This window comes from Chenopodium album, chromosome 20 (assembly GCF_948465745.1).
Source record: "Chenopodium album chromosome 20, dcCheAlbu1.1, whole genome shotgun sequence".
Lineage (NCBI taxonomy): Eukaryota > Viridiplantae > Streptophyta > Magnoliopsida > Caryophyllales > Amaranthaceae > Chenopodium > Chenopodium album.
The window spans coordinates 15980580-16005182 of record NC_137853.1 but is presented as its reverse complement, the minus strand read 5'-3'; the positions used below and the strand labels follow the sequence as shown (position 1 = coordinate 16005182).

The 24603-nt window shown below is 33.4% G+C and overlaps 1 protein-coding gene across 1 annotated transcript; it reads left to right on the top strand.

Annotated features, from left to right (window-relative positions):
- Window positions 1-4603: 4603 nt before the first annotated feature.
- On the top strand, window positions 4604-20267 carry LOC145598209 (aspartic proteinase 36-like). The gene is made up of 10 exons (XM_081654532.1): window positions 4604-5021; window positions 5697-5826; window positions 7056-7303; window positions 8900-9130; window positions 12091-12253; window positions 12332-12405; window positions 13721-13808; window positions 16360-16435; window positions 17377-17448; window positions 19891-20267. Exons 1-10 carry the CDS (start codon window positions 4735-4737, stop codon window positions 20043-20045), a joined length of 1524 nt encoding a protein of 507 aa, XP_081510658.1. The 5' UTR covers window positions 4604-4734; the 3' UTR covers window positions 20046-20267.
- Window positions 20268-24603: the final 4336 nt, after the last annotated feature.

Sequence of the window (24603 nt, the reverse complement as noted above, 5' to 3'; positions counted from 1 at the left end):
CCATGAATAGCATGCGGCCATGATGTTGATAGTATCAAACTATCAATCATAAATAGCATGAGGGCCGGCTGTATGATCCGGCTGGGTGGCCTGAGCATGCAGCCGGCTCATTAAATGAGTCGGATTAAAATATTGGAGTTGACCAATTTAGCCGTCTCTCCCCTAATAAAATTTAGATTAAACGGCATTGCCCTTTAACCTTCAAATATGCATGACTTAGTCTGACAGGCCTTTTTGGCCGCCTGACTCTCAACATTCAACCTCACGACGCCTGATGTACTTGACATCCGGCCTCATGATGTCTGCTGCCTCCCAAAGGAGGCTTCCCTCTTGAGTCGGTGATCCACAACCGTTGTGCCATTACAGATGTGTCTCCCCACAGACGGCGCCAAATGTTTTGGGGTTTTTTGTACGTACCCGAATGGAGGGCGTGTACGTCCCTCAGGAGACAGATCCGCAATGCAACACTCGAACGGCCCGTACACCTGCAAAACAACGGACCCCGGGGGGGCGGAGGTCCGCCTCCGACGATCAAGTCAGTGATCGAAATAATTTATTTTAGAGAGAGAAAGTAGAGAGAAGGGAGAGTAATTGTGGGAGGCATTGCCCTTGGAGAGAGAATTGGATCCCCTGAAACTGATGTAAAGATCAGTATTTATAGAGCATTGGGATATGTGCCTCTTAGGTTATTTAACCTAAATAGATTGGCTTTCCCATCATTTTACGGTTTCTAGGGTTGTGGGCTTAGAGCCCATTTTCACCCTTCTATCATTGAGTGACACGTGTCATGCTCTAATTGACTCATTAAGCGCCGAGCTTGCAGACAGGTGTCGAGGTGGCATTGGTCCACATATAGGGGGTATTTTTACCCCAAACAGAGAGGTATTTATAAAGTAGAGAGTAAGGTTAAACTTTGGGCTCAATGAATAAATGAGCTTGAATTAAAAAAAGCATTTGACCTACAAGGGTTCAAATGAAGGGTTGGACTTATTTAAATGAAAAGGATTATTCCAATAAGAGAATGTAGAAATAGTTTATATACAATATTTAAACAAGACCCAATAATTAGTAAACATTTGACCCAAAATATATATATTACGTACTTTTATAAAACCTTATAGTTAAAATACTTTAACCCTTTAAAATATTTAATTAAAATACTTGAACCCTTGAAATATACTTTATAAATACTTAAATACTTTATAAAAATACATAAAATTACGGAGTATTATAACAAGCCCAAAATTAATACTAATAAACAACCCCAAAATAATACTAATTAACAGAGAAATTGTGACAACCTTGAAGAATTCCCACCCTCAAAATTCTCTCTGTCAAGGTAAAATCCTCAAGATCATAAGTATCTATACTTTTATCGTTATCACTACACTAACCATTTTTTTACATTCCAACTTTTTTTTTTCATAACTCGAAGGACCTACTAAACCAGCAACTCTCACATATAAAGCCAGCTACCTACAAACGACCACATTGTACTTTAAAATTGAGTATATGAGAAAAAGTATAGAGTATACACTCCCTCCGTGTGTTTAATAAGTGTTACAGTTTAACTTTTTTTCACTATTCACATAATGACTTTGACTATTTAACTAATATATAAAAACCAAGTATTATTGTTTAAGACATTGTTGGATTCGTTATAATATATACTTTCATATTATAATTTTTTTTTTTTTTTATGATTTTACTAACATATAATTAGATAAATTGATGGTCAAATTTGTGTCTCGACATGCGTATTTGGTCAAACTGTAACACTTATTAACACGGAGGGAGTATCCAATTTAATTATCTGTATCTATCGATTATATATATTAAAATAACAACAGCTGATGTCATCATTATCTACGTGTCCACTTTTTTATTTAATTTTTCCCTCCAAAATGCAAGGATGATGTCATATTTCTTTTCCTTTTTAAGCTACCCTATTTTAACATAGCTTTGAAAATATATTCAATTTTAAATTTTAAATTTTGGGTTTCTACACATATTATGCTACTAGATTAGTGCCCGTGCGATGCACGGTAGTGAATTTTTTTTTTCCATAATTAAATTGTGATATATAATATAAAAGTGAGACAATGAACTCATGTACATTGAAAACAATTGCAATGTGTATAAGAAAAATGAAATAATATAAGAAAAATTAATAAAACTAAAATTGAGAGAAAAAAATATATATACGGAGTAGTTGATTAGTTATGTTGAAAATATCTAAATGTAGAATACATTATAGTCTTACATTAATGATGCATGTTTTTCTAATAAAGCTATACAACGTACTTCTAAAAATTAAGCTAAGTAGGTGTAAAACAATTAAAAAAAATATGTATAAACCATAAATTTGACATCATATATTAATTGTTTTAGCGGGAATTCTTTTAATGATAACTCGACATGTGTCCAAAGTAGGGAAAAAAAAGCACCAGGAAATGACACGTGTCATTCCTGGTGTCTGTTTTAGTATTATCTATACTCTATACTAAAGTAATCATCGGTGAAGATTCTGGAATGACACTTGTCACAACGAGGTTAAAAAATTTCCCGCCTAAAATTTTATTTTTAAAGTAAAAAAATTAAATTAAAAATTTGTGAACATAAGAATAGGAAAGATATTAAGTAAGAAGATTTTTGTACAAACGAAAAATAAGGCAACAATAAAATAAAATAGAACAAATATGTCAACTAAGAGAGAGATTATGTTAAAACAAATAAAAAGTCAATTAAAATTTTATATTTTATATTTTATATTTCAAATATCTATAACAAACTCACTACAAATTATCCATTAAAATTTCAAATCTATATCTATATATTACGTATTACTATTACAAAAGTAATCACCAGCATTATATTTTTTAAAATATATGAACAATTCATATTTCATACCGAAACAATTCATACAGGAGTATATAATATGAATCAATTATAAAATCTTTTCATAAAAATATTATGAAACAATTACAGTAACAATTCAGAACCATACCATCACGTCCATAAGCCAAATTTTTTTATTTTTTTTTCTTGAAAGGTTTTTCCTTACCATTTTATTAGAAAAAATTAAAAAAATTACGTTGATTTCTTTTTTTTAGGTCCCATTCTCTTCACCTTATTTATGCTGAACTGAAATTATTTTTACTGAATCAAAATTATATTTGCTAAACTTAAATTATTTTTACTGAACTTAAATTAATTTACAGAACTAAGATTATTTTTGCTGAACTGAAATTATGTTTACAGATTTTCCTATTCTAATTCTCTTTTTAAAAAAGCTGAATTTTACTGAATTGAACTTATTTTTATTGAACTGAAATTATTTTTACTAAACTGAAATTATTTTTGTTTAAGGTGAAGAGAACATGGCCTTAGAGATAATTAATAAAATTGCATAGATTGTTGGGGATATTGTATATTTAAACAAGGGTCACAAAAATAGCAAACAAATTAGACCGGAAAATCTTCGAGGCGTGAACGGAATCACTTCCCAAAAGTATCATTCCGACCCTATACTACAACCGGGTTTTCACGGAAATTTACTTAGGAGATACAACGAAGAACATTTGCAATCACAAGTATGATGATTACAAATCAATGTAATTAAGCGTATGTGATTTGTGATGATGATAATTAAAGAACCTTTGCAAAACAAAGAGAATGAAAAATGAAAGTTGCTCTTCGTATTTTTTCATACCCCCACTTTCATCATATATTAGATAATATATATACAAGAGCATACCCACGTGAATAACCGTCAAATGCAAACAACATTAAACCCAGAAAACGTCCGGGCCCGATCGGGCTAGCAACCGCTCGATCGGGCGGAAGAATTCCAGCAACTATCATGTGCTTGTGGGCCCGATCGAGCGACTGTGGCTCGATCTGGCGGCTGATCGTCAATTCTTCACCTTGCACACGCGCCCGATCGAACGATGGTGGCCCGATCCGGCGGTAATCCAGTGAGATTCACCCTCACTCTCGCGTTCGATCGGACTGCCATGGTTCAATCGAGCTGCATTAATGGAGTTCTCAACTCCTTTGGTATGCTCTTATTATTTGCTTAATTAATTGCAACACCTTTGCCTAAGCAATCTAATTAAACAACATGAATTTTGTCAACAAGACTCTAAATTATTCAACATAGATAACTAAAAAGATAATATAGATATATCAATTATTAAACAAATGTTTCTTAGCTTTTATTACACATTCATCATATATTTTTTGCTTACAAATTTTTTTCTTTTTCCTTTTTTTTTGTTATAGATTATTAAGATATTAAATAGAAGACAGGAGGAAAAAAAATTAAGTTATTTTTTTAATAGTAATCCGAGCGTTGCTCGGGTAAAGAACTAGTATATATAATATATAATTTACTTACTTACGAGTAGTTAACAATAGTTAATAATAAATATAATTTAATTGAAATTTCTTAATTAAATATGAAAATTATGCACTTTTGGGAATTGTATATTCATAATTAATTAGATTTAGTTAGAAAAAAAATGAGAAAGTCATTTTCTTTCGGTATGGGTTTAAACTTTAAAGTGTATAACTCAATTCTTATTTTGATGCACGGGGTTAATCTAATTTCCCAAAAGAAAAAACAACCTTTCCAAAGGGAAGAAAGAGGGAAAGTAAGAACTAAGAAGATTCCAAACACCAGGAGAGTCGTCGCACCAATCTCTCTCCTACCTTCCTCGTCTGCTGACAACCATGATCATCTCCAACACCTTCCATCTTCGCGCCGGAGGTACTGGTTCCAGAGGTCGAGTTTCTCCCATCATCATCCCTTTATCGCGCGCAATTCTAATCATTGCAACAATTGTATTCACAACAATCTCTTCAACTGTATCTTCAAGTGCAATCTTCAGTTTAAAGTTCAGATATGCGGGAACTAATCGGTCTCTGAATTCTCTTAAACTTCATGATACTAATCGTCTTCAAATGCTCTCTAATGTTGATCTTCCTTTGGGTGGTAATGGTCGCCCTGATTCTTCTGGGTATCTTTTTTAACCTTTCTTCTTTTTTTTTTGATTTTGAATTCTGCTGTTTTATGGGGTTATTTCTGGGTTTTTGATTGTGGTGTGCTTTAATTTTGATTGTGTTTTTTTCAATTGATTAGGCATTAATTTTTCTGGGTTTGTCTTAATTTGGTTAATTATGTGGTTATTTAGCTACTTTGTGTGATGGGTATTAATTTAATGTTAATTGGGTATGTTCTAACTGTTGTGTAATTAAAGTGATCGATATGAGATCCAAACTTTCTATCCAGGTTGCCTTTGTATTAATGCTTGTGTTGTTAGACATTTATTGATACTGTATCATAACGTGAACTTTTGCATCCCCAAATTCTAAGAAGCTCCAAACTCGGTGATTCAGTCCCGCTTGTGTTGGTCTTGACCCGCTCGGTTGTTACAAGGCGCGAACACCCCGGCTCTTGTCAGTTGTCACCAAAGGCAAGAGTGCCTTTGTCGAATTAGACCCTCATTTGTGTCATGACATGCTCACAAGCCCCTTCTTCACTAGGCTAGCGCCCTTGCCATCGGATACACAAGAGCGCGCTCCAGTGTCAAAACACATGGATAATCATATATTGCATGTTCTTTGATTGTTAGACTTATTTTGTCTTGTGCTATCTTATTTGGTTTATTGGTTTCCTTTTCCTTGATTTGCAGGTTGTATTATGCAAAGATGGGTATTGGCACACCTCCAAAGAGCTTTTATATGCAAGTGGATACAGGGAGCGATATTACATGGGTGAATTGCATTGAATGTACTGAGTGTCCTAAAAGAGGCTATCATGGCGTAAGACTCATTTGCTAATGTCTTATTCATAATATTTTGCATAATCTATTTTTTTTTCTTCCCTTTCTTTACATTACAAGAGTTTTGTTTTCTCATGCAATAGGACTGAAGATTTTGTGTCATGGAAGTGAGTTTGTAGATTTTTTATATCTTGTTGAAAAATTGACTCATCATCTAATTGTTAACAACACTCTACCTTGTTTCAGTTGTTATAAAGAGTTCATAGATACTGCTTATTTGCTATGCATTAGATGAAAGCTGTCAATATTGGGGATGTGTTTAGTCTGGGTTATGTAACTTGCCACCCCCTTGATTTGAATTCTCTTCAAGGATGAATACATTGCTTATCCCCATTCATTCAAGAGAAAGAAAAATTTCATTATTTGCAGAAATGGTATAATGGCTGCCAATTATTAATAATTAAAGACTGCTAACCTGTAACTTCCCTAAGTATAAAATGTTTGAGCTTTAGAGGGGCTTAGAGTGCATTTGGTACAGTTGGAAGTAACATTATGTAATGGAACTGAATCTGCGAGGGAATGGGACAATAAGCTTTGCTTTTATGGATCGTTTGGTATCACAATTAAATGGAATGGAAACAAATGACGGAGGGAGAAAGGATATGAGGAGGGTAACACAATGTGTTACCGTTGGGTAGGGAAGGGTAATTGGTGTGTGGTGTGACTTACTATCAAGTAAGGGAAAATGTTAAGTCACCATTCAAACCAAACAACTTTCTAAGTTCTAACATTAATATTTTAATGATTTAGTTTCTAGCCAAAAACGCATCATACTAAAGATGCTTTAATGTGCTGTTAGAAACAAAAAGGTAAAAAGAAAAAGAATAAGTGTTAGTCTGGTAATAGTATTGAACTATTTTAATTCATATCCTTGAGTGGTTGCTCCAAAAGTAAAATTATCTGTTTTGGACCTATAAGTGGTCTAGTAGGCATACCATTTGAGCAAGAGCTGCTGAAATGATATACCTACACATTAACCTAATATTACGATAGATCAGTTTTATTACAAATTGATAGATGAAAAATTTTCAGAGCAGGTATGGTGACAGTGAAGATTTTACTGCTATTAACATTATAAATGCATCAGATTTTGCTCAATTAAGTAGGTTATGGAAACAGCCTCAATCAAGAAACTTGTTATGCACATAGGATCATCGTCTAAGCAAAACTAACATATTATTACTTTATAATGCTGATTTTTTCTGGCAGATAGAACTCACACTCTATGATCCAAAGGACTCTTCAACTGCTCAAAATGTCTCTTGTGATGAACCATTCTGTTTAGATGTAAATGGTGGTCCTTTTCAAGTATGCAGAGCCAATGAATCATGTTCATTTGCTGAGTTTTATGGGGATGGGAGTTCTAGCACTGGATACTTTATGGAAGATATTGTGCACTATGACCAAGTGTCAGGGGATCTTCAGACTACTACTGCAAACGGAAGTATCAGTTTCGGGTGAGATGTAGATCTATTTTCTGGAAATGCATACATGCAGTAGTTATATATCTGGTTTTTACTATGCTGATAGTTTGACAATTGACATAAAGAATGCTCTATCCTATGTGTCAAATTTGATACAGTTTTGTTTTTATTTAACTGTGACAATTGTTTTTTATGAAGATTTCACATCAATTGCAACAGTTCCTCTTTGGGAAACAATTTAAACCTGTAGATTAATTTTCCCTCAATTCCCATGCTTTTTTCTCTCCTTTTGTATAATCTCATGGGTTGTTAGGACCACCCCATATCTCTTTTCCCTTTTCCTTAATCTTTGTGCCATACCCAATTGTAGCATGAATAAAGAACGATACTAAAAGAATTATGTAGTGATGTTATGTTTGCATTGTTAACTAGAAAAACTGTTTAGGTACTGCGTGGGTTGGAAGTACCATGATTACCATTCCATTAATTTAAGAAAGAAGGAGCTTTCTTAGTGTTGGTTTGTCCGTCTTAAAACAATAGTCTAATCTCATCAAGGAATGTTACATGGGGAAAATGGTGTATAGGTCTAGGGTATTTTGTTTAGATATCTAAGCTTAGGTACTTGGACCCTCAGTTCCTTTGTACAGTTATATTTGTTTGAGGGTTCAGAAAAACTACCTTGGATTACTGTCTGTAGCTTTTCATGACATGCCTTTCTTACTTTTGGTTTGTCCATCCCAAAGTAATAGTCTAATCCCATCGAAATATGGGGTATAGTTCTAGGATAATTTGTTATGTTATTTTTAAAAAATTGTATCTTGTAAGTGAAAGGCATGAGGAAATCCATTTAGTTCATTGTAAATGGAAACCAAACTGCAATCTAGGAGACGTGAAGTACAATATTGCCAAATTTTCTTCATTATTAGTCATTTCCTGTTGTAGTACTTGCATATGTTTCAAAGTTTTTTTTATTTTATTTTATTAAGGGTAATGCTATATGCACCCCTGAGGGCTGTATATAAGCATTAAATACACTTTCTAAAATTGTACAAATTTAGGAATTCATGACAAAAACACACATATATTAGTGTAATTATTGCTTTTTTTTTTCTTTTTTTTTTTTTTTTTTTTTTTTTTTTTTTTTTTTTTTTTTTTTAAAAAAAAACATGCGTAGATCTACAATGATTTACACGTGTTATTGTCATGGATTTCTAAATTTGCACTATTTTAGGTAGTGTAATTAATGCTTATATTAGCATTACCCTTATTTGTAATATAATTTAATATTATATATTTAAAATTATTGTCTCATGAGTGATTTTATGAGAGCATTTCAACATACTCATAATCCAGAGAATTTGATCACTACAATAGTAAAATTGCTAGGTGATGCATTATTTATTTTCTTGTTTCTGATTCTCGCTGTCTTCATGTTGGATTTTTTTAATGTTCTTTAGTGATCAATCATGGATATGACATGTATATAGTCAGTTTTATCTGTTTACCTATTGTTCTGTGACTCTTTCCTCTTTTATGATCAGATGAGAGCTTGCATCTTATAACCAAGAAAGCCTGCATGCATCTTGTTAATAAGGTGGTTCACAGTGTATATGATTCGTCTCTCAACAGGTGTAGCGCTGGACAATATGTGGACCGAGGTTCACCTAATGCTGATGAAGCCCTTGATGGTATTCTTGGGTTTGGAAAGTCAAATTCATCTGTAATCGGACAACTAGCTTCATCGGGACAAGTGAAAAAGATGTTTGCCCATTGTCTAGATGGTGTAAATGGTGGGGGCATCTTTGCTATTGGAACTGTCGTGAAGCCGAGGGTTAACACAACTCCATTGATGCAAAATGAGTATGTAGCTCTTCTACCTAAATTAAGATGACGTAAAGATATTGAATATTAGGATTCTCATCATTTCCAAATTTTCTTAGCTTTAAATCTATTAATTTGACATTTCATGCCCTTAGATTTCCGGCTCTTTGTAGTGGTTGCACTCTCTCCCTCATTTTTTTTTTTTTTTTTTTTTTTTTGTATGGAAGTGTGTATGGTGCAAGTAGGTTCAAAAGCATGCATCATCGTATGGGAGTGATTTTGTAGACCAATGCCACTTTCAAGTTTCGATTGTTTATAAGGCTTTGTTGTATTGTTGCCTGAATTCACTTCAGATATTGGTTAGGTCATATTAAAATTGACATGGTGCGAGAATGCTAAAGTTTTTGACAGAAGATACTTGCTAATATACAAACTGACAGGTTTTTAGTTTATAGTGAAAGCTATGGTTTGTTTAGGATATCATAATATTAGTATATTTCCCTTCATGCTCACCTGTTAGGCTGCTACTAAGGTATGTGTGTGCAAAAAATAAAAATAAAGGGAGTTGTGGGGGGTGGGGGTGGGGGGTGGGTGTTGGATCAATCCTTCAAGTATGAAGAAAAAGGAGTTGGTTTTTAATTACACTCTTATAAAAAAAGAGTAAGAAATTTTTACCAAAGGCTGGAAAGATTAAACATTTACTTTTTCACTGTGTTGGTTCTGCCGTCATGTTCAAAAGATTTCTGTTCTCCATGGCTGCAAGGGGAAATATAGGTTGGTGGGTGTCACTAGGAATTTATATTATTGACTAGACCCTAGGAGTGTTTGAACTACTATGTTGTAGGTTTTTGGAAAATGTAAGAGTTTGTTAAAAAACCTCATATTATAGTTATAATCATCATTTAACTGGGGTTTAGTGATAACTGTTACAGTGAAACTGTTACAGGAAAGTCTATAATCTGTTAGAAGCTGGTGAAAGATAATGTGGCTTGTGAATGCCTCATGCTCTCCAAATCCCCTATCACAGGCGCACAGAAAATGATAGATTGACGTGAATGATTTAGGCAGTCTGATCAATTTTAATACCAGGAGCTTTTTTATAAAAATGGAGAGAAAGTAGCATATAGGAGTGTCAAGAGGTGTAGAAGTTACGAAAGAATAGTCTGCAGGAAAAGCATTATTGGTAGACAACTAGCAGTTGCTGATATTGTTATAGGCCTATAGAGAGAAAAAGGCTTCACCAATGAAGCTAAAGGCTCAACCTCATGTTGGCTGTTCCAAAATTTATTAAAACTATTAAGGACTCCGAACCATGCCTAGTCATCATACTAGAAAAGCTCTTGGCTCTAGAAAATCTGTAAGACTGTCCACGTCTCTATCAAGTATCAACACTTCTGAAGATATCTTTTCTAGCATCACAAGGCCCAAACCAAGGCTTAAAGGGTCTCATTTACTTTAAATGAGGTTTGAAAAGGTGACTACTTTAAGCTGCTATCATCAACTCACTAACCTACTGGCTATAGCACCCTTGAAAAAAAAAAAAAATCTAAGGTGCATCAACAGATCCTATCATATTTTTCCTCAACCTTGAACTTAAAGCCAAACTAAACGAACTACGTATCTGTTATGTTTTCAAGAAGTCTCAACCAACTAACGTTTAGCTCAGTATAGATTTATAGAAGCATACTTCAGAACAATTGATCTGAGAGAGTTCTATTCTTGATATGATCCTTTGGTTTCCAATATTATGTTTTGAAATATTGAAACAAAGGAAGTCATCAATCTCTTTTTTATTGTTATTGGAACTTTGATTTAGCTCTTCGGCTGCTCAGCGCCTCAGCCGTGTAGTTTGTTTTGATAAAGATTATGACTCGTTAGCCACACTGTTTTTTCTAACAGCATTGTTTGCGTAGATATCTAAGCTTGGAGGTGAAATGGCTAAAGTGCCATAAGCAAGCCATACAGTTTTGTAAAGATTCTAGAATGGCCAAGATTTTTCATGGCAGGCCCTTTTTAATTTATTTTATCAGTAGCCAGACTGCTATCTGTGATCAGACCATATTCTATATGTTGCTTTAGCAATTCCAGTGTAAAGTTTGAGGAGCAGCAATTAGGGGTTATAAGGTTTCACTTAGGAAGGAGAGGGAGACCTTAAAAGTGGCAACAAGTGGCAACAAGTGGCATCTTCAATGTAATGGATAGTGTTGTCGTCCTACTCCATCAGAATAGTTAACATAAGTAATGAATTGTCACAAACTATAGTATCTCAGCAAGTGACATATTCAACTGATTGGCCATTCTTTCAGAAGTTTGTGTGACAAATCAAAAAAAAGGATGAAAGGGTTGTATGGATGTACTTTGAATATGGCTGTGGTGGCTTTTGATTGTATGCTGCAAAAGAAAAAAAGAAGAAGCTGTGGGTCATGTTTCAATTTAGGTTGTGAGCATAATGTACTCCGTATATCTCATTCCCTCCTTTGTTCCTGGTTCTGACTGATTATTTATTTATTTATGTTATTACTCATCCCAATAAAAGATCTCTCAGTAGCATCCCCTGCTTGCAGGATCTTTAGATGCTGCATTATATGAATTGCTTGCTAAAGCATTTGCATTTTGTTGGCAGTGCATTACTTTGTTGGTTCTTGCTATCTACTTTTTAATAAGATGAGATGAATACTCGTTATCTTCTATTTGAGCGAAACATCTTTACTGATAAAAATGAAGTAATTATCAAGTGTGGTGCATTGACCATAGGGTGGGAATGTGGGTCTTTAATTCTAATTGGCAGATCCGCAGATTCCGGTGTAAAAAAATTTCATGCTTACGTGTATCTTTGTTAATGCCGGTGTGTTGTGTATTTTTCAAGTGCATGTATTTTGGGGGCGTGTAGTGAGGAATATGTCTTGACTATCCATTTTTTTTCGTTATGGTCACTGTATTATGTCTCTAATCTTTTATGCAGATTCAGTGCTAATATTAGTTTCTACGAACATTTTCAGGCCACACTACAATGTGAACATGACTGGGGTAAAAGTTGGAAATTATACTTTGAATCTTCCATCGAATTTATATGAGTTAGGAGGCAAAAAAGGAGCCATAATTGATATTGGTACTACACTTGCTTATCTTCCTGAGATTATTTACGAGCCACTTGTTATTCAGGTAATTATTGGCTTGCTCGTGTTAATTCATGTTATGCATTGGTGTTGAATGTTTATATATTTGAGAATGCTTCAACAGATACTCTCGCGACAACCTAACGTGAAATTAGTTACTGTCCAAGACCTTTATACATGCTTCAAGTATTCTGAAAGGTATAATTTTCTGATCAGATTATTTTAATGCTCTCTTCTTTTTCCCTTTTCTTTTATTTTTTTTGCATGGGTGCTGATACCAATGTATACAAAAGCTCATAGCGCACTATAACAATAGACGTATTGTTACGCCAAGTGCGCCTCATTAAAGTATGGCACACTATATAAACATTTAAAATTTATGATTGATGTGCGCCTCAGATATGCCTCTGTTTTTGGGGTACCTCACGCACCTTAGTCCTTAGGTGCTCCTATGTTAGAGCAAAAGAAGCTCTCTACCTTAATACGCCTCAGTGTGCCTCTTGCGCTTCTGGTGTACCTCATGTGCCTCTTTGAACACGCCTTGCCTAGAGCAAGGCAAGTGCTCTGCCCCAATTGCCAAGTGCCTTGCGCCTCAGGCACTCTCTTTTACACACTTACTGATGTCACTTATGGTAGTAATGAAATGGGTTGCTGTTTGTGAGAGGCAGTACCCCTTCAGGCTGTTTGAGTGTTGTGCTGCAGCTGAAGGTAGGCAGTAGATTACTTTTGCAGTCAAGATCGTTTTGCTTTCTTTGTGAAAGATGCTTTTAGAGTGTATGAGAGTTTACAGAACTTTTTGGGTTAGCCACGAGGAAGGTAATTATTGTGTTTGCTAACTAGTGAAAAACATGAGTTAACAGTGATGAGCATAAGATGTGAAGGGATAAAATTTAGTCCTATAGCTTGTTCAAATTAGTTAGTTGAGAAAGATGATAATATAATGAAGCTTGTCATATCTTCTGTTAGAGCTATTCTTACTATGTTAAATATCTTGATTAAATGTGAATTTTTAGCTTTATATAATCCCTGCCTCTGGAGAGTGAGTGGTTTGGTGGACGGTGGACCAAGAGTTCTGTATAACATAAAATATACTTCCTTAATCTCATACAAGGGAATAATTGCTTTACCAGCTATATTAATTGTGTGATGCAAGGAGTTAAGCCAATTTCAATCGCATTTTAGGAGAACTCAAAATGGGTTTTACCTACTTTATGGAACAGAGTATTACCTTTCTGGGTCCTGGGTCTACTGAACAGAATGATTTGTCAGAGACAACGTTTGAGGTCTAAGTCATCCTTACTGTGTTTTTAGAAGTTAGTTCAACTTGAGATGCACTTTCATTACTTAAGCCCACATCATATGATTTTGCAAGGAATCAATTGCAATGGTAATACTGTCATTTTTGAATTTTTGGCGGTTTGGGGGGGGGGGGGTAATCGGAGGAAGAATATTGATATGCAATTTAAGTACCTTTGACGGCTCACTAATGTCCTTTTTTTCTTGGTTTCTCCAGTGTTGATGATGGATTTCCACCTGTTACATTTTATTTTGGCGGTGAGCTCTCGATGACAGTTTACCCCAATCAGTATTTTTTTCCTGTTGTAAGTATATTCTTAAGCCACATCGTTTATTGATAATCAATTCTATGCTACTCTTGAAGTGTGAATGTTTTTTTCCTCATTTGATTTGTTGCAAAATTCTTGCTTTTGTGCTACAGTATGCTCATTTCTGAATTCTGTAGCTACTTATTCCAACTTTATTATTTATTGATCTTGATTTTTGTGCTATGTATGCTGCTATGGAAATTAAAATTTATGCCTTAGTAAAGTATGTTATTCAGACTCTATCTTTCCTTAAGGACTCTGTTCATCACTTAGCACTCCAACAATTTGGACTAAATATGCGAAACTAAGATGTCTCAGTTTGACTTGTCAACATATAGACATGTCTAACATGAGTACTTGAGATCTCACAAGTCTGGGTAACATAGCTGGTAACTAACTAGCCATGATTTTTTTTTTTTCTTTCCTGGTAGTGTAATATTCTCTTGATGATGATTGATTTCTAGATTTCTGTTGCCTGTTCCCAAAGGCCACCAAAACCTCGATGATGGCCATTGCTACATGGACTAAATGATACTTTGAAAACTGTAGAGCACTTCTGACTAAAGTTTTTGGCTTTGTTCTCCACTGGATTGTGAAAACTTAAATCTATAGCCAACAGGATATTTTAAGGGATACAATAATTTGAGATGTAGAAGTCAAGTTTGTGAAAGGAAATGTTTACGAAATATGGGTAAATTAAATTAACAAATATAGTTCAGCAAAGTGGGATCAACCGTGGCAGAAGCAATCTTATGTATAGTTTCACCCTCTTCCCAGAAATGTAGTGAAGAGGAGATATAAAAAATCATTTATGAGGAAAAAAAGAACTGCAATCTTAGTCCATTTGATGGCATATTGTACTCCAAGCTTTAAGGGTTGTTAAGGTCTACTTTTGTGATAGTAAAAATTAAATTTGGGAGTCTAGTTTCCGTTGTTTCCAGTTTGGTTGTTATTATTCATTTTCCTGAAGCATTGTGCAACTGATAGTTTAAATGAACAGCTAAACTATGTAAAAAAATAAAATGTGATTCTTAAGACAGAAAAAAAAAAAAAAAAAAAAAAAAAAAGGAAAATTACTGATGCAAAGCTATTGTTAATCCAAATTCCTACTCTGAAGCTTCTCTCTCATCCTTATATAACAATAGTCGGTCTGTGTGGTCTTGATAAGTAGTCCCTCAGTTGGATCTTTTTTCCCTTTTTTTTTTTCCCCTCAGGCCTTGCTGTCATGCCTTATGTGACTTTCAGTTGAATTAATTTAACTTCAGCACTGGACATGTGAGATTGGAGAATAAATCAAAGCTTAGGGCTGTAATTGGAGGCTGAACAACTAATCTATATGTATAAATTTACTTCTTTTTTTTTTTTTTTTTTTTTTTTTTTTTTTTTTTTTTTTGGGGGGGGGGGGGGGGGGGGGGGCGGGTGGAGGAATAAAGTTCCTCTTGGGATAATATTCATGATATTATACTAGCTATTTTTTTTTTTTGTCCGGCTCACTACTGTAGATATGTAGTTTAAGAAAAACTTAGGGAAAAGATGATGGAGTGTAAGATAATAAAGTAAGAGAGTGTAAAAAGATGGGTGGGTGTAAAAAAAACTAGTAATGGAGAGATTATGGAAAGTTGTAAATTTATTGGGGTAAGATGGCAAATGGGGTATGCAAAATATGAAATAATATCAAGTGAGTTGAACAACAAATAATAAGACAAACTTTAATGGATAGTAAGTAGATACAGAAAAATAGAGGTAGTAACTAAGTTCTTGAAAGTACTCTGTATGCTGTTAACTACCCCCCCTTCAGTGGTCTTATACAAATTTAAGGTTTGGTATTCCCCAATATCAATCATTATCTCATTTCCTTTCAATGCTATATATCATCTACATTGTGTAAGATATAATCTTGTGAGGGAACTAGTGAGAAATTGATGTTAAAGCTATCTAGGAGATGAGATTATAGCTGGCATGTTGACAAAATCTATTTGAAATGTCATGCTGTCATAAAGTATATTGCTTTGTGTGTTTCAAATAGATGCTTTGCTTTGACTTTCATGCTTGCAATCTTATTTTTGACCATGAATATATTTTTTATATAATGAGTAATAATTACATTTTAAATTAATCATAATGCATTTTACATTATCCTATTTTACTTATATACCTTCTCTGTTCCATATAATTTTTTAATTTATTTCTATATTTTTACATGAACAGTTGTCAATAGTTTGGCCTTTGCTATATATATAACGGAGTATGTTCTAACTTTGACCACATTCTTTTAGTTTTAAATAAAAGTCTACATAATTTATTTTTTTATTATTATTTTTTTTTTAGAGATATCAATGATCAAAGTTGTTCATGGCATACGTAAACATCAAATTGTTGCAAATTTTATGAAACAGAGGAAGTATTAGCATAAAAGATAAGCTCAAAATTTGTACATGAATAGTGCAAAAGTCAGAGTGTAGTTTTGACTGATAGTTATCTACTTATCTGTATAGTGTGAAGTTATATCTTCATCATTAACTGTTTTTATTTCTGCAAAATTTTGTAGGATGATTTTTGGTGTATTGGTTGGCAAAATAGCGGAAGGTTGTCAAGGGACAAGAAGAATCTCACTCTTTTAGGAGGTACAGATAAATACTTGTGTTGGTCTTGAAATATTGTCTGTGCAGCTTAAGAGGTTTTCTATTTTCATTTATTGATTATGTTCAGTTAAGAACTTAAAATGGACTCTGGGTCATGCTCTTGTAGTTGGCTTCATAGGAAAGAATTGCTATATTTCAATAACAGCTCAATTTTTTTTTTGGTAAACATTCGAAGTTTCACATATATGCACTTTTCTAGTGAGAGCAACTCATTTATACTTACGGATTTGATAAATTCCTCTATACTCCATCCATTTGTCCTAACTTTTGTAATTTTGGGCTAATTACAAAATAGTTTTTCCTCTTCTGCATGGTCAAAAACCATGACTATTCCTGTGATTTCTTTAAACTCCTCAAAATAATGTCAACATTCTGTCGCCAAAAAAAAGTAGACATAAAAAAAAAGAAAAGAGTAGTGTCAAAATCAGTTTTTTGATTGGATGATGTTATCTATTCTTTAATTTGAAATATATACTACCTTCTGGCTAGGTGGCTATCTGGATTTAGAAACATTTTCTTATAAATTACGGTAGTCTTTTTTGGCTTTGTCTAGCCGCAGTTTTCTGAACTGTTGTAATTACTAAAATTCTTCTTTAGCCTGCTAGTTTGAAATCTTTCTAATATAATATTTTTTTAAAAAAAATAATTAGAAACAGCTTTCCTTTTCAATTGTACACTCATGCTCAGAAGACTTGGTATCTTACAAGTGGGTTCAGTTTAAATTGAGATGTGTGTGTTTGTGTGTGTGTGTGTGTGTGTCACACAGTAGTCGAAGGCTATGAAAAGGAATAAGATACAGTAGCATAGATTTTATAATAATTTAATGTTTAGTTTGTACATTTTTATTTTAGAATTTATTTTGACCTTTTCCTTTTCTCATTGTTGATACATGATTTCTTTTCCCCCTCTTTCCACACTTGCAGATCTAATGCTTTCAAATAAGCTGGTTATATATGATCTGGAGAACATGGTGATTGGATGGACAGACTATAACTGTGAGTATAATGACATATCGTCCTTACCAATTCTTGATATTACTCTCAAAGTATATTGTCAGTGTCCAAATGCATGAGCGTAGCATTTCAGAATTATCTTCATAATTGATTTGAATGTCACGACTTGAGTGAATTGATGTGTGCTGCTCTTGCTTGCTTTAAAGGCTTTTCTATCCCTTGTTTTTTCAATTTGGAGATGGTACATTGTGTCTTCTGCTTGCCATTCTTAGGTTGAACTGTATCATTAACAGTTTGTTTGGATAGGCATATAGGAAGGAAAGTGAGGGGATGGAAGTTAAAGGAAGAGAAAGGAAAGTGAGTAGAGCAAAGGAAAAAAAAAAAAAAACTATGTTTGGACTTTGGATAGCAAAGAGCATGAGGGAATTTAAGTGGAGGGAACATCGCTTGAGTTTATTTCTTTCCATTTTGCTCATTCACACATCATCAATGGGAAAAGTAGGCATTGTAAATTTGTGATAGAGCTTGAATGAACTGATCAATTTTATTTAACACTCTAAATTCATCAATCGCTTGAGATTTATTTATTTATTTTATTTTATATTATTCACCCCCCCCCCCCCTTTTTTCCATTTTGCCCCTGCCAATTCACGCACACCGTCGATGGTAGCCATTGAAATAGAGCTCAAAAAAGCTGACAATCAGCTTTAGCACTTCAATTTCTTCAATGCCTTCAATTCTCCTTCCACCCCTCCAATTTCTTGCTGTCGGCAATGGTTACAGATGTGATGGCACCGACCTTTATCACCTCTGAGCACTTTCCAATGTATTGTGATTATTGCATTTACGATTCCACCTACCTTAGTCGTCCTTGATGCTGGCATCTTGGTTTTTTTTATCAAAGATGAAAGTAGAATCCTTATTTTGAATTGAGGAAAGTAGTTTGGTATTTTCAGTTATAGAGCAGAGGAGAGTTACACATTGTTTGGATAGATAGAAATGGAAGGAAAAGAAAGGAAGAGAAAGGGAGGGGGACAAACTCTCTTGTTTGGGTAAAGGATTGGGGGAAGGAAGGGAAAGGAGAGGGAAGGATCCATTTTCCCTCTCTCTTTAATAAGCATAATAATCCCTCCAAATTTGGAGAGATTTGGAGGGAAAATGGAACTCACCTCCCCCTCCCTAACTTTTCCCTTCCCTTCCTCCTTTTTCCCTTCCCTTCCTTCCTTATTTGCTATCCAAACAAAGCGTTAAAGTGGCAGAGCATTTGTAAAAAGACGAAAAATGAGCCAACAAAATAGAGATGGACTGGAATGTGGGAAATGGCTGTAACTCTATGTTTGGATAACAATAGTGAATGGAAAGGGAGGGAAAGAAAAAAGAGGGAAGGGGAAGGGAGGTGAGGGTAGGGACAAGGTGACCTTCCATTTTCTTTCGAAATCTCTCCAACAATTTGGTTTGTTAAAAGGGTAAGGAAAATGGATCCTCCCAATTCCCTCCCCTTCCCTCCGCATTAGGTATCATCCTTTCTTTTCTTTTCTTTCCCTTTCCCTCCATTCCTCTTTATTTAAACATAGTGTAAAAAAACAATAGAAATAATAAGGGCAAAAAAAAAAAAAAAAAAAAGTTCTGTCATTATTGTGAGGCCTAATTTCAATTCTCTCCATTTTTGGAGGGATATGTTTCTTAAAAACTCAAGGTTTATAAATTCTCTACAATAAAGGAGAATGCATTCGTACCCCTCCAAACAAGCTGTAGGTGTTAATTTTATTTTTTTTTTCTTTTATGTATGCATTTATCCAGGCAACTTTTAATCTGTTCTTTATAAAAAAAAAAAAAAAAAAAAAAAACTCCAGCATGAAGCTCTTCCCCAAGCATATAATAATCTAAGCTTTTCTTATGGTTGTCTTTTCTACCATCTAATTTATATGGAGTACATCCTTCACAATTATAGTCAGTCAGTATTTTATTCCCGCAGTTTGCTATTGAATTATGGGTCTATTAGAAAATAGAAACTATTGGTTTCACTTAAATAATTCATATTTAGATTATAGATAAATAAAACTGCACTGTTGTTAAGGGCTTATATGCACTTCTGAGTTAATCAGTATGCTGAGGTTTAATCTCAGCTATGAGAACTCCATGTGTCTTAGATTTTTCTTCATCTTCTTGATCAGCCAATGTTTCAAGTACTTTTCTGTGGTCTTGTGTAAATTGTCATATTGCAGAAGTAGATCTCAATCTTTGCCTGAAAACCATCAAATAAGATTTACTTCAGAAATTGTTTAGCTCTTTTAGATGTACGGATGAAAGATATAATTTCGAGTTGCTTGAATATTCTCTACTTAGTTCCTAAAAGTACACAGTGAAGACTTTTTAGTTTACTACCTTGAATCACGGTTGCATACTTGTCAAACGGGTTATCAGAAACCTTGTATCAAAGTGGTTATTGGATGGAGTCTAATAGGTTTATACTTGATGTCGCAGGCTCTACAAACATTCAGGTCAAGGATGAGCAAACGGGAACAGTTCATCTAGTAGGTCCCCATTTTATATCCTCTGCTTCCATTGTAGATATTCAAACACCTTTAATTGCGCTGTGTATAAGCTTAGCTCTTCTTTTTAAATCGTTATTAGTCTGAGCTGCTGATGTTGATAAACTGCATATAATATGACACAACATGAGCAGTTTCAGAAAGTTAATACAGATTACAGATATAGGAACTCGGTATAAAATTTCTATGTAAATATTCCGGGTACTGATGCAAACCATTTTTGCACAAAAAGAATGCAAATCATATTTGCACCAAAAGAGTGCATATTGTAGCCTTCGTCCATTATGCAATTCATAATTTTACCTCTTAGTTGTATGCATTCTTTTGTTATCTTAATTTCCTATTTTCTTGTGCTCCTTGCTTGACAGACATGAGCAAATCGTTCATTTGTCAACTATTTATTCAATATTGGCTATACCTAAGTATGGAGGTTACAGAACTTAGTCTATCATCCATTGAAGATGGAGTATCATTACATAATGTAGTTATATTGGTAAAAACATTTTATTAAATTGGGCAACTTTTATGTGGTTACTCTATGAAAGTGGAACTATCCTAACTCCCTAGTGTGAATTTCTCTTTTGCCATATTATTTTTACATTTTCTTGTTTTATTTAATGTATTGTAGATTTACATATCAAGGAAAATAAACAAATTAACGTAAGTTGGAATTTGCCATTGAATGGAAAAGAGTTATAATTAAAATCATAGCTTTACGAGGTGGAAATTGAAGATAAATAATCATTTAAACCACTTTTTACCACAACCTTTCAAAATCTTTGTATTTTATGAAGATTCTTATTCTTCCAATAAATATATATATATATATATATATATATATATATATATATATATATATATATATATATATATATATATTCATGCAAGAACTCGCTACGAGTACATGTTTTATGAGACTGGAAAAAAAAAGTTGATAAAAATATCAAAATATTTTGATAAAACCATAAAAAAAATAATAATAAAAAATAAATAAAAAGAAGTTGATTATACCATAATTTTTTTTTTGTTTTTTATATATATATATATATTTTTTTTTTTTTCTTTTTTTTTGTCAAAGTTCATCATTGGTAGGTCCTGGAATTATAGTTGTGTCTGCTCCCCATGTGACGAGCAGCAGAAACATTAGTGTTTCTTCTTTTTTTTTTTTTTTTTATACTTCCTCCGTTTTCTTTTACTTGCAACACTTCCCTAAAAAAAAAATGTCACAATACTTGCAACACGTTATAAAAGGAAAGTTAATTTAAGGAAAAACTATACTATATCTCTTATTTAAAGCACATGACCCACTAAATTACACTCCTAACAATCACTCATCATATTTTAAAGTTTATTATATCATGTAAACCCCACCTTTCTTAATTACCGCGCTAAAGGATGTGTTGCATCTAAAAGCAAACGGAAGAAATAATTTTTTATAATTTAATTTTTATATTCTGCAAAGTACCATATGAAATAAGACAGAATCACAGTCCGCAAAGTCCACAAGGCAGCAAAATACTTGTTTTCTGACATCCAATATTTTTATTTTGTTTTCATCTATGGAAAGATCAATTATAAAACCTAATAATATTTCCAAAATTTGAAGTCAACTAAATAATCTTAGTCGTCGACACAATTATTTTTACTTCTTCAGATTAACTATGGAAGTCTTTTGTATATTTATTAAATGACTCCTTCCATTGAATTAATCACCGTAAGTATAAGTAATAATGCATTGATTTCACAAAAACAACATAAACAAAAGCATTCTTAAAAAAAAAAAAAAAAAAAAAGAATCCCATAAACAAAAGCAAAAGCAAATTAGTTTAGACGACAGGTTTACAAACAATTAGAAATTATGTTACTTACTCTTCAATTTACCTCAAATATTTATGTTCGACTCTTGACACTCACTCAAAAATGGGTATGATACTTGAATACTTCATTTTAATTTTCACAAAGTATTCGAGTCGAACACTTGGACATGTACCCGTGGGCCGTGTCAGACATGAGTACCTGAGTCCGAGTAGTATAGCTTTGAATTACTTAGTAAAAACACAATTCTTCAGTATGTCAGAAACAACAAAACTTACAATTTGATGAATCAAATTACCATAAAACTCAGTAACACAAATTACAATACTCATATTTCACTACTTAATCATCATCTAAAACACATTAAAGCAACTTAATCATAAAATTCGCGCTCTTCGGACCAATCACTCACATTGAAAGTACCAAGTGTTGGGGAGCAAGGGATATTTAGTAGGATGAGAGTAATTAAAAGAGATAATCTGAAGTGGAAGCAATGGCATGCCATAATTAACCACACAATCATCAAATTTCAACACCTTAAAAAGCTTTGGATCAACTTGTTTTTGTGAAAAATTGCCACATTTGATATGAACATCGATCACCGGGCACGTTCCGCAGTTGTTCTTCACATCGACTTGATACTTTCCTTTCCCTACTTGTGTCTGTTTGATACTTGGTACGTTTTTCTCGCACCTACTTATCGTGTCGTCCTTACCTGTTACATAAAATCAAGATAGTTAAATTATTTTTAACCCGACCTAAAGTTAAAACTCAAACCCGACCTGACATAAATTAAAATAACAAGTTCAAAATTGACCAATGTATTATTTTACATTATATATCTATATGTAACAAATGTAATATATTTCGACCATAAAAGTAAACACAAACACGACACGTTTACTCGAATGAGAAGGAGGAGAGAGGGAGAGAGAGACCATGTGAATGTGTGACGAGAAAGGCGAGGAAAATAAGAGAAGAACATAGGAGGAAGTTGAACAAGGTTGAAGAAGAAAGTTGTTTCATTTTTTGAAATGTAAGTGTGATGAGTAGAGTGATTGAGATCCAATTATAGGTTTGTTGGGGAGGTAAGGTATTTGGTATTGGTGATTAATATTTTGCAGTTGGATTGTGTAGATGGAAATGAGAAGGGGGTCAGGTCACGTGCAATTTGCATGGATAAATGCAGGAGTTGGGTCAGATAATATGGGGGAAAACTCAATTTGTACGTTAACATATAAATCTGTTAGTTGCCAGGTTTCGCCTACTTTCACTTACTCACATGAATTAAGTCAGAGAATACTAACGAATGGAGTTTGGGTCAAGGTTACCCTGCCTCCGGAAAAGTAGAGTCATTTTCGGTTCGGTTCAAAACGGATTTGAACGGGTTAATTTTGGATTTGATGACTTTGGGTTGGGTTGATTTCGATTCGGCTAAGTTCAGGATGATTAAGATATGGTTAATTCAGTATTGGGCCAATTCCGATTCAGATCCATTTGGTTTTTGGCTGAATTTTGGGTTAGGTTGACCAAATTCAATATTCGAATATAAGGTCACTTTTAAACTAGAGTAATTATTGACTTATTACCTTATTATTAGGTCTATATCAGGTCATTCATGTGTCATTTTTCATATCATGTCATTAATAATTATGGAGTATTAGTTTCCTCATTTGATTAGCTCTTGTGTCATTTTTGTCTTTATAAGCTAAATTAAAATTGAATTATCAGTGACTTATCATACCTATATAAGTGAGACTGTAAGCAATGAACTAGTGACATATTGATACTCCCACTGGCCTATTATTTTTTCCCCATCCAACACATTTGCTTTATTAAGAAATGGCAAGGGAACGGAATTGGATGTGGTCCCTAAGAAATTTAGTGGAATTTATGAAATGAATGATGTCCTTCGCACAAGTGTATTATTCTGATAAAGGGTTCGAAATAATTAGAAAGCTAATTATTCAGTGAGGTCAAGTGATCGGGATGCTTAGGTGGAGGTCGCTTCCGATCAATAATATTAATGTATAATTAATATTACAGCTTAATCTGATTGAACCCTTCGGGTCACACCCATGCAACAAACGAACCGACACGACGAATTATGTTTATTATGACTTTTGATTATATTACTTGTGAGTTTGATCTTGGCTCGGGTTTTATCTACCACGATGAGTCGTTAAGGAAATGTAGAAAGAGAAAGTAACATCATATAATAATTAATATATAAAGCTAAACTTTTAGCCTAGCCACAAAGCAGCGACACTTGACATTCTAACTTTAAAGTTACTTTAAAGTTCTATTTTCAATCAATTTGGATAGAATTTTAGCATAAAATTGTTAGTTTAGAGTTTTATTTTTGGTAAAATACCAATATTTCATTATGTACAAATTGAATTTGAATTTTATTCAAAAAATATTAGATTATAATTCTCAATAATTATCATCTAAATTTAGTTTTTATATATAATTACCTGATATATTCTAATCAATTCAAATAATATACTTCACAATCTAATATGATTTTATAACAGCATATAGACTGGTCAACTGGATCAGATCATGAGTCATTTCAGATCAGGTCAACCCAACGTGCTTAGAACAATTTTTGCTACTATTTATGTATTTAATTGAACATTTTCACTAATTATTATTAGTCATTACATGTCTACTACATAGTTTAAATCGTCACAAAAGCACATCAATTCCTAACTAATTTTGCATCAATAATAATATATTTTAAAATTTGACGTATAGATTAAAAAATTAATCTTAAAAACCAATAAACAACCCGCACATTACACACGGGGCACAAAACTAGTTATAT

Coding starts and splice junctions, on each gene's coding strand:
- LOC145598209 (XM_081654532.1), top strand. CDS start 4,735: ATGATCATCTCCAACACCTTCCATCTTCGCGCCGGAGGTACTGGTTCC. Junction 5,022..5,696: donor GGTCGCCCTGATTCTTCTGG/GTATCTTTTTTA, acceptor CTTGATTTGCAG/GTTGTATTATGCAAAGATGG. Junction 12,406..13,720: donor TGCTTCAAGTATTCTGAAAG/GTATAATTTTCT, acceptor TGGTTTCTCCAG/TGTTGATGATGGATTTCCAC.